We start from the raw sequence: 10,136 nt of genomic DNA on the forward strand, positions 1-10,136 counted from the left end.
CCGCAAGCTGTGGAAAACCGGACCTAGGGGGTATCTGCCTGGCGCCTCCTCTCCATCCCGTGGCTCCGACCCCACTAAAGCCCCGTCCATCCCTCTGCGGCCCTGTCCCACCACCCAGGGCCTCTGGACCCCACCTGCAGTCTGCCCCTCGAGGCCTGCTGCCCTGCCAGGTGGGCCCAGGCGGACTCGAGTGAAGGGCGGGCCTCCAGGCGCGCTCAGCGCTGTACAAACTTGTATCCCGGGATTTTTCCACACAAAACACGTCTCTCAGGGAAGCAACCGGTCTGATGAGCTCGCTGAGCGTGCGGGCGTTCCCACCCCGCCCTCCCGGTGCCCCAGCAGTCCTGTCCCACACTGAGACCCTGACGGCAGTGCTGGGCCCGGGATGCAGCCCAGGACTCCTCAGCCGGCAGCAGAGGCCTCTGGAATGAGCCCGGGGGCCGGCAGTATCTGGACCACCAGCAGGGTAGGTCGCCCACTGTGCACATTCCCTGAGCCGGGAGGCTCCACCCCAGGGTTCACCTTGTCCTTTCCGGGGACCCTCCCCTCCCTCTCTCACCCCCAACGTTGACCTCTGACTCCCACTCCCAGTCCCCTCCCCAGCCCTGACCTCACCCCTAGGGCTGCCTTCTGACCCTGACCCCGCCTCGCCCCCAGGCCACTGCCCCCAGCCACCATTCCCACCTGGGCTCACGTCCCCTGCCTTCAGGGGGGCCAGGGCCTGGGGTCAGGGCCTCCCATGGGAGAGAAGGCCTGTGAGCGTGGCCCCAGGGCGACTTTTCCAGGGGAACCCAAGGAGGGACATGAGGCCACTCAGCTCGCAGGCCTCCAGCCCTCCTGGGCTCAGCCCCCACTCAGTCCGCCAGGGGCCTGTCCTGGATCCAAGCCAGGCCTACACGGGAGGCCTTGGAGTGTGCTGGTCCAGCTGGCAGTGGCGCTCCAGGGAGACCATCTTGGGACGAGCGCTGCTAAGCCTGGCCCTTTCGCCCCCACCTCCGACTGCTGGGCCTCCCTCCCCACACAACTCCGACCCTGCTCGCCTGGACTCCTGGTTCTCCCTGGAGCACGTCAGATCCTGTGCCCCCAGCCAGGGCAGGAGGGCCCCTCTGAGTCAACCCCCTGGGGCAGCCCCGCCTGCCTCTGCTGAGCTGAGCCTTGACTCATGGGTTGGAAGAGGCCTCCCACCTCCACAGCCTGGTGGGGGACGGGAGCCCAGGAGGGCTAGCCAGCCCTTTGGAGGCCTCTGCAGAGGCTGGGGGCTGGGGGCACTTCCAGAGTCTGCAGGATGGAGATCTGGAGGGTCATGAGCCTGGGGTGGGCCCGTCTCGCCTCTTGCTTCTGGGGTCTCTTGGGCACCAAGGACCAGGGACGAGGGCCTCATAGAGCCCCCTTCCACCCTAAAGCTCCACTCCAAGCCTTTTATCCTCAACTCTGTCCCTTAGCACCTGACCCCTGCTAGGCCTCACTCCAACCTCATGGCTGCAGTGCCTGGTCCTTGGAGTTACCTGGAGCCCCCAGCTCCCCAGGGAGGGGGAGCTCCCACCCTCAGACTCCCCGAGGTGGCCTCCCTCCACCTTTCCCTAATGCTCAGAACAGTAGGCCCAAAGGAGCAGCTGTGGCCTATCCCAAAGGACAGGCTGGGAACAAAGAAGGGCCCGGACCCCTTCTGCCCTGTCCTGGGATGGGCAGGAGGGGGAACACGCAGGGCCTGTTCTTCCGCCCAAATTCCACCTTAAGCGGGCGGTAGCCCCTCCCTCCCACCTGGCCCAGGTGTCCCCGCCCCTAGCTGAGCTCAGGGCTGGGCGGCGTCGGTCTCCGGGCCAGCCCTGGGTGAGGCCAGCGGGGAGGGGACTTCAGGGACAGGGCCGCGCGGGAAGAGACAGCAGAGACAAATCGCGCTGGAGGTGGCGACCGGGCCCAGGCCAGGCAGATTCGACCCCCGTGCCCGCCGCCATGCAGGACGGTAACTTCCTGCTGTCGGCCCTGCAGCCCGAGATGGGTGTGTGCTCCCTGGCGCTGCCCTCGGACCTGCAGCTGGACCGCCGGGGCACCGAAGGGCCGGAGGCCGAGAGGCTGCGTGCAGCTCGTGTCCAGGAGCAGGTCCGCGCTCGCCTCCTGCAGCTGGGTCAGCAGCCTTGGCAGAACGGGCCGGCCCAGCCCGACGGCGCGGCCAGGGCGGCCACAGGTAAGCAGACGCTGGCCGGGTGCCCACGGTGGGTGGTGGGTGGAGGTGGCCTTGGCGGGCGTGGTGGTGCGAGGGCCGGAGGCCGCGGTGGGGCCACTCCGGACTCAGCTCCCTGACTCACCCAGGCCCGCCTTGAGTCACCACCCTACCCCTCCAGGCGTAGGAGAAGCCAGAGGTGAGGCCTCCATCTCCTGGCAGGGACCCCGGGGTCCTCCCTGCCAGTCGGGTTGGGCCTCACCTGCCCACCGGGCCCTGAGCCTCCCACCCCCCCCAGGGGGGGCACGGGAGAAGTGGCACGTGGCCGGCCGGGTCCGTCTCTGCGGGCAAACCCAGAACATGCACGCGTCCGGTCCCACATCCCACGGGCTCACACACGGTCTCAGAGACATGCAGACACACACGTCACTCCCCTGGAGACACAAACGCAGAGACACAGACGCCCAGACTCTAGCGTCCAGCCCCCATGCCCCACGGGAATGAGCAGACAGAAAGGTGAGGGGCGGGGTCTGGAACTTCTGGAGGAGAGCCACGGCCTGTCTGGGCCAGGGTCTCCCTGCGGAATTGCGGGGGGGGTGGGCCCTGCTGGGGTGACCCGGCTACTCACCGTGAGAGTAGCGGGTGGGGGAATGCCCCTCAGGGCCAGGCAGCCCCCTGTGTAGGAACCCCGGTTTGTGCATGGGGCACGTGCACGGGTGTACGTGAGTGTGTGTGTGCGTGTGCGTGAGTGTGCTCAAGTTCAGGGCACTTCTAGAAATTTCCTCCCTTGCCAGCTGCAGCCACAGGAACCAAGGTCAGACAGTAAGAGGAGCCTCCAGGATGTCAGGGGTCAAGACCCCGCTCCACAGTGGCTCGCGTGACCTTCAGAGGGCCTTTCCCAGTGCTGGCCGCCAGCTGCTGGTCGGGGGATAAGCGGGTCAGCCAGTACAGGGGCCGCCAGGGCTGCCTGGATTCCTGCATCCTCCCCTCCCTGGGCCTCAGCCTTGCTGGTGGCCAAGTTGGGTGCCCAGGGGTCATGGGGTAGAGGAGGGAGCAGGGAGGGGTTAATTACCACCCTGGCTACCCTGGCAATTAGGGGAAAGAGGATTATAATTTGGGGGAGGGGGCCGTGCCCCCCCCAAGGCTGGGCCTCACTAGCGTCAAAGGGTTAATAGCCCCTGCCCAGAAGCCTCATTAACCAGGGCCTGTCTGGGGAGCGTGCTGGGTGGGGGAGTCCCCCCAGACCTAACTGAGGCAGAGGTTGTGGGAGGGTCCAAGGCCCCCCCTTCCCTTCACCCTCACCCTGAATCCCTTCAGCCAAGTCACTCTACCCTGGCCTTCGGGGGATGGGACTCTTCCCCCTCCAGATGTGGCCACAGCAGGGACTCTAGCAGAGGCTGACCACTCCAGGAATACCCTCCCCACCCAAAGACCCCGCCCCTGGCATTGCCCAGGTGATGCCCCCCCAGTCTGTTCCCACTGCTCTGCCTTGGTTTGACCTTTGCCCAACTCTTCTCCGGGTGTTCTCAGCTCTTCCTATACACCTGACCAATCACACCGTGCCACCTGTCATCCACATATTCATTCAGTTGTCCCTTCAGCATCCATCCGTCCCTCCATCCTCCCGGCTTAGATACCCCTTCACACACCGGTCAGTCTGTTCATCCAACCACCCATCCTTCCAATGGTCCAACCCGCCCTCCCCCCATCTCTCCACCCTCCCCCCTCCCCCCACCTGCCCGTCTGTCCACTTGCCATGCAGGTGGGCTGGCGCCGGTGCCCCCGGTTTGTGTGTGGCTAAGGGTGGGTGTGGCTCGGGAGACTGTGTGTCTGCGGCGAGTGACCAACAGCACAGGATGGGCTCCCAGGAGGTCAGTGTGGCTTCCTGGGGGCGGTGGCCAGGCGTTGTGCCCTGGCAGGGATCGGGGAGCTGAGGAAGGAGGCCCTGGCACACTAGGTAGCCGGGAGGTCAGCAGGGTGAGCACATCCGTCCCCCGCTGAGGTGCACAGCTGGAAGGGATGGGGGCTGTGGGAGGGATGACAAGGCGACGGCAGGGACCAGAAGCCAAGGCACCTGCCCCAGAGTCCACTGGCCTCCCCACCAGGGCTCAGGGCAGGAAGGGAGGCAGGAGGCTAGTGCCTTGCCACTGGCCCAGCCAGGCTGCTCTGTCCCTGTCTGCAGGCGCGTGCCGGGCTCAGTACCACACCTTGCAGGCCGGTTTCAGCTCCCGCTCCCAGGGCCGGAGCGGGGACACCTCGGTGAGTGACAGCCTGGAGTCCCGGGAGGGAGGTTCTGGGGGCTCTGGGGACTCCAGCGTCAGGAAGCCCAGCGGCCCTCACTGCCCTCCCCTCTCTGCCCCACAGACCTTCCGGCGCATCGCCAGGCCCACCTACAGCCCTGTCTCCTGGTCCTCCCGCTCAGTCATGGACCTGAGCTCCGGTCGAAGGCTGAGCTCAGCCCAGAGCGGGGGCAGTGCCCTTGGAGCCGCAGGGTATGGGGGTGCCCGGCCCGCCGCGCCCCCGCCCACCCGGCCTACGTCCTTCCACGAGCGTGGCGGCGTGGGGAGCCGGGCGGATCACGACACCTTGTCCCTGCGCTCACTCAGCCTGGGGGCCGGGGGCCCGGATGACCGCTACGGAGTGGTGGAGGAGTGGCTGGAGCCGGCGGCCACCTCCGCCTACAGGGCCTCTGCCTCTGAGCGCCAGGCCAGCTCCAGCTCTAGCCGGGCTGGGGGCCTGGGCTGGCCGGAGGCTGCCGAGGAGCCGCCCAGCCGGATCATCCGTGCCCCCGCCATGCGGACCCTGCAGCGGTTCCAGGGCGGCCACCGCAGCCGTGTGGGGGCTGGGGGAGTGCCAGGGGGCGTCCTGGAGCCCGTGACCCAGGCGCCATCTGTGCGCAGCCTCAGCCTCAGCCTGGGCGACTCGGGCCACCTGCCGGACACGCGTGGGCTGGACAGCTACGGTGGCCACCGCACTTTGCAGAGGCTCAGCAGCGGGTGAGCTGGGCCTGGCTTGGGGAGAGGGCTTCTGCCATAACCCTGGTCTGTCCCCAGGCTCAGCCTGACCTGTCTCTTTTCTCTGCAGCTTTGATGACATTGACCTGCCCTCGGCAGTCAAGTACCTCATGGCCTCAGATCCCAACCTGCAGGTGCTGGGAGCAGCCTACATTCAACACAAGTGCTACAGTGACACAGCGGCCAAGGAGCAGGTGACCACCCCTGCTTACCACCCTCAGGGGCCCCGCTTCGCTCACTGTCCTCTGTCTGGTCCCTGGCCACCCCTCACCGATCCCCAAGCTGCCTGGGCAGACCCCATCTGCCCAGGGCCTCCTCGGCAGAGGAGGGGCAGGAGGGACTGACTTGCACAAATCTGAGTACACCTGCACACACCACGCTTCTGCACACATTTGCACGCATCTGCACACACCCACGTACATCTCCATACACCTGTATGCCTGTGCACGTCTCTATGTACCTGCACGCACTTGCACACCTTTGCATGCATCTGCACACCTGTGCACACATCTCTATACACCTGCAGGCTTCTGCACACATTTGCACACATCTCCACACACCTGCATACATCTCCATACACCTGTATGTGTATGCACACGTCTCTATATACCTGCACATACCTGCACACAGTTGCACACATCTGCATGTTTCTGCACACCTCTCCATACACCTGCATATGTACTCACACATCCATACACACTTGCATACGTTTACACATACCTATGCAGCGGGTGCACAAGCGCTAACACCCGTGTGGCTATGCCCACAGGCCCGCAGCCTGCAGGCTGTGGCTAGGCTGGTGAAGCTCTTCAACCACGCCAACCAGGAGGTGCAGCGCCACGCCACAGGCGCCATGCGCAACCTTGTCTACGACAACGCGGACAACAAGCTGGCCCTGGTGGAGGAGAACGGCATCTTCGAGCTGCTGCGTTCGCTGCGTGAGCAGGACGACGAGCTGCGCAAGAATGTCACAGGTGGCCCTGCTCCCCAGCCGCCGCTCTGCCACCCTTCCCTCGGTCCCCACGGCCATCCCTGTGGCATGTCTCTTTGGAGCTGGACTCCAGCCCCAGGCCCCGTGTCCCCACGCGTCCTCCTCTCTGCGCTGTTGCAGCCCCGTGACCCTACACGTCACACTCAGGCTCTCCCCAGCGAGGCTCTTGGGTGAGGCTCGAAGCGCCAGGCGGGGCTCTGGGTACCATCCCCGGAAGAGGCGGAGGGGCTGGAGGGCCGTCCCTGACCACGGCCTCGGCCCACCTGCCACAGGGATCCTGTGGAACTTGTCCTCCAGTGACCACCTGAAGGACCGCCTGGCCCGAGACACGCTGGAGCAGCTCACAGACCTGGTGCTGGGCCCCTTCTCAGGGGCCGGGGGACCGCCCCTCACCCAGCAGAATGCCTCGGAAGCGGAGATCTTCTACAACGCCACGGGCTTCCTCAGGTGCGACGGGCAGCACGCAGGGGAGGCCCAGAGAAGGGGCGTTAGGATCTGAGGTCTGAATGGCAAGGCGGGGCCACCGGGGTGGGGGGGCGTGTCTGGGAGAAGTGGACAGCGGGGCAGAGGCGCTGACGCAGGAGTGGAACGGGCCGCCAGGTGTGGCCCCCGGCCAGATGTCAACAGACTGGGGGCTGCAGGCTCAGATTTCTTTAAATCAGGGATTTGATCTGATATTTGTAACCTCCCCGGAGCCCCGGACGCTTTGAGAAGTGGATGGGGGATGGGCATGTGGAGGTGCCGAGGGGCAGAGCCCAGCTCGGGGGACGAGGGGATTGGTGCTCAGAATCTCAGCCTTGGGTGGGTCCCTGTGGGGTGGGCTCTGCCTGCGGTCCCAGTGGGGGTCTCTGATCTGCCTCCATCCAAAGGAACCTCAGCTCGGCCTCCCAGGCCACTCGCCAGAAGATGCGTGAGTGCCACGGGCTGGTGGACTCCCTGGTCACCTATATCAACCATGCCCTGGACGTGGGCAAGTGCGAGGACAAGGTGAGGGTCAGCCAGCGCCCCGGGGCCCGAGGGGCTCCAGCCTGCTCTGACCAAGGTCTGCCCTCTGTCCACAGAGCGTGGAGAACGCCGTGTGCGTGCTCAGGAACCTGTCCTACCGCCTGTACGACGAGATGCCACCGTCGGCCCTGCAGCGGCTGGAGGGCCGAGGCCGCCGGGATGTGGCAGGGGCGCTGCCAGGCGAGGCAGTGGGCTGCTTCACGCCACAGAGCCGGCGGCTCCGAGAGGTGGGTGCGGGCCTGGGCAGGGGGGCAGGCGGAAGCAGGGATCCCGGGTGACCTTGGCTGACCCTCCACGCCCTCCTGCCCAGCTGTCCCTCACGGCCGACGCGCTCACCTTCACCGAGGTGTCTAAGGACCCCAAGGGCCTGGAGTGGCTGTGGAGCCCCCAGGTCGTGGCACTGTACAACCGGCTGCTGCAGCGCTGTGAGCTCAACCGGCACACGACGGAAGCGGCAGCCGGCGCGCTGCAGAACATCACCGCAGGCGACCGCAGGGTGAGGTGGCCTGGGACCACACCTGGCCACGCACTGGGGCGCGAGGCACTGGGGACGCAAGGGGTGAACAGGGGACAGGAGTCTGCTCTCCCGGACTTTACGGTGCATCGTGGGGGCAGAACTTCAGAGCGAGAGAGGAAGGCAGGCAGGGTGCGGCTGGAGGATGCCACCTCCGGCCCCCGGGGTCTGCACTGAGTTTAAGGAAGGTGCCGGGAGGGTTGGGCCGGGAGGGAGCAGACCTGGGGCCTCCACGGGGCGCCAGCACCGTTCTCACCAGCCCCTCTCCTGCCGGCAGTGGGCGGGCGTGCTGAGCCGGCTGGCTCTGGAGCAGGAACGCATCCTGAACCCGCTGCTGGACCGAGTTCGGACCGCTGACCACCACCAGCTGCGCTCACTGACCGGCCTCATCCGAAACCTGTCTCGGAACGCCAGAAACAAGGATGAGCTGTGTGAGTCCAGCCGTCCCGAAGCCTGGGTTCTGCCTCCCCTGGGGGCCGGGCGCGGGCCTGGACTCTGTCTGTGCTGCTGCTCCTCCGGCCGGCTTCTGGGAAGCCAGAGCTGGTGGACAGACAGGCGCACCAGCTCCCTGGGGGAGCAGGGGATGGCGGGTGCCGAGGGGGCGGGGCAGGGGGCGGGCAATGGAGACTGACCGCCCCAACCTGCTGGCAGCCACCAAGGTGGTGAGCCACCTGATCGAGAAGCTGCCTGGCAGCCCGGCTGAGTGCACTCCCCCCGCCGATGTGCTGGTGAACATCATAGCCATCCTCAACAACTTGGTGGTGGCCAGTCCCGTGGCCGCCCGAGACCTGCTCTACTTCGACGGGCTCCACAAGCTGTTCTTCATCAAGAAGAAGCGGGACAGGTCAGGGCCCGAGCCCCGTGCCCACCCTGCCCCCCCAGCTTGCCCTGCCTTCTGGCCAAGCCCGTCACCCCACCGACCCCTGCCCTCTACCCCCCCAGCCCTGACAGTGAGAAGTCCTCCCGGGCAGCCTCCAGCCTCTTGGCCAACCTGTGGCAGTACAGCAAGCTCCACCGAGACTTCCGGGCGGTATGTTCCCACGGTCCAGGGCAGGCGGGGCTGTGAGTGTGGGACGTGGGCACAGGACGGCGGGGAAGGACATGGAAACCCACGTGGCCCAGGGCACCCGTAAGACCAGGGGCCCACTTCCAGCACACCCAGGGGGACGGGATGCGGAGCAGCAGCGCCCTGACTCCAGGCCCCTCTCCACTGCAGAAGGGCTACCGAAAGGAGGACTTCCTGGGCCCGTAGGCGAAGCCTCCCTTGGAGAAGGAGAATGCGATGTGACCCGCCTCCGAGGGAAGGGCTCAGCTCAGGGCTGCTCGCCAGCTGGCCTGGAGGAGAAGGTTGATGATGGCCCAGGGGCTCTCGCTGGAGCCCCATCCACGTGCAACTTGAAGGCCTGGGCCACGGGGGAGGGGACAGGGGCTTGCGGCTGGGGAATTGGCTTCTGCAGGGCAGGGGGTGGGGCAGGGCTTGAGGCTGCTCTGATGCATGGGATGGTGGCCAGGTCACACTGGCAGAGGTGGCACTGGCTGTAGCCCAGCACTGCCTCGGGACAGCCAGCAATGGGAATAAAGGTGGCCGTGAACACAGCAGCCACAGCCCCTCATGCTTCTTTGGTTGGTCAGACTTGGGGGTCGGACCCAAGGACTCAGCAGTGTCCCCAAGAGCAACCATGCCTGCCCCTTAGGACACTCCCCCCTGGGCCCATACACAGGCCTCTCCAGGTCAGGAGACCCAGGACAGGGAGGAGGGTGTGTCCAGCAGCAGGAGAGCTGGCAGAGAGAATGGAGGAGATGGGGCAGACAGCAGAGGCAGCCTCAAGCTAAGTGAGACGCAGAAGCAGCAGAGCTGGGGACCTTGTGTGCAGAGGAACGAGCACTTCTGGGGCAGCTGTGACTCCTACTGGCCTCGGTGCGGCCCTACCGGGCTGTGCTCACGCGACAGATGCATCCAACACCTCTCCCTGCCCTGACTTCCTGGGCCTGGAGGTGCCCTGACAGGTATACTCATGCTGTCTGAGGCTTGGGGTCCAGTAGGTTCTGGGACCTCTCTCCATCTCACCAAGCCAGGCCCTTTGGTTGTAAAGTTCCCACTGATATTTTTACAACAGGCTTTTTCTGCAAAGCTCAGAACCTGAAGTCTCTAAGGGGACTGCCCCCCAGGGACTGTCTGGATCAGAGTGGGACTGGGAATAGTCACGGCCCCAAGCAGGGAGACCTGAGGAGGCCGCTGCAAGAGACATGCCTGAGCTGGCTCAGGATGAAGATGGGGAGTGAGTGGGCTTGAGTGGACACCCAGGTGCGGTGACCAGGTGGCCATGGAGCAAAAAAAGGGAGGGATCCAGGGCCCTGGAGTGCCTGAGACGTAAGTGAGGGGTGGGGTGTTCTGCTCAGGACACTGCATACCCGCTTCCTGCCCTGGGAGAGGAGAGGCCGAGACCTGGG

The 10,136-nt window shown here is 65.8% G+C and overlaps 1 protein-coding gene across 1 annotated transcript; it reads left to right on the forward strand.

The window, feature by feature from the left end:
• Positions 1–385: 385 nt before the first annotated feature.
• PKP3 (plakophilin 3) lies at positions 386–9,083 on the forward strand (the record flags this gene model as incomplete). Its single annotated transcript, XM_082627704.1, has 14 exons — positions 386–466; positions 1,990–2,185; positions 4,344–4,420; positions 4,526–5,157; positions 5,246–5,369; positions 5,945–6,149; positions 6,439–6,613; positions 7,036–7,153; positions 7,228–7,398; positions 7,482–7,667; positions 7,963–8,116; positions 8,337–8,529; positions 8,628–8,715; positions 8,902–9,083. The coding sequence occupies 14 exons, from the start codon at positions 386–388 to the stop codon at positions 8,935–8,937; spliced, it is 2,436 nt and encodes an 811-aa protein (XP_082483830.1). The 3' UTR covers positions 8,938–9,083.
• Positions 9,084–10,136: the final 1,053 nt, after the last annotated feature.

This window comes from Mesoplodon mirus, assembly GCF_964341445.2.
Source record: "Mesoplodon mirus genome assembly, chromosome: 7".
Classification (NCBI taxonomy): domain Eukaryota; kingdom Metazoa; phylum Chordata; class Mammalia; order Artiodactyla; family Ziphiidae; genus Mesoplodon; species Mesoplodon mirus.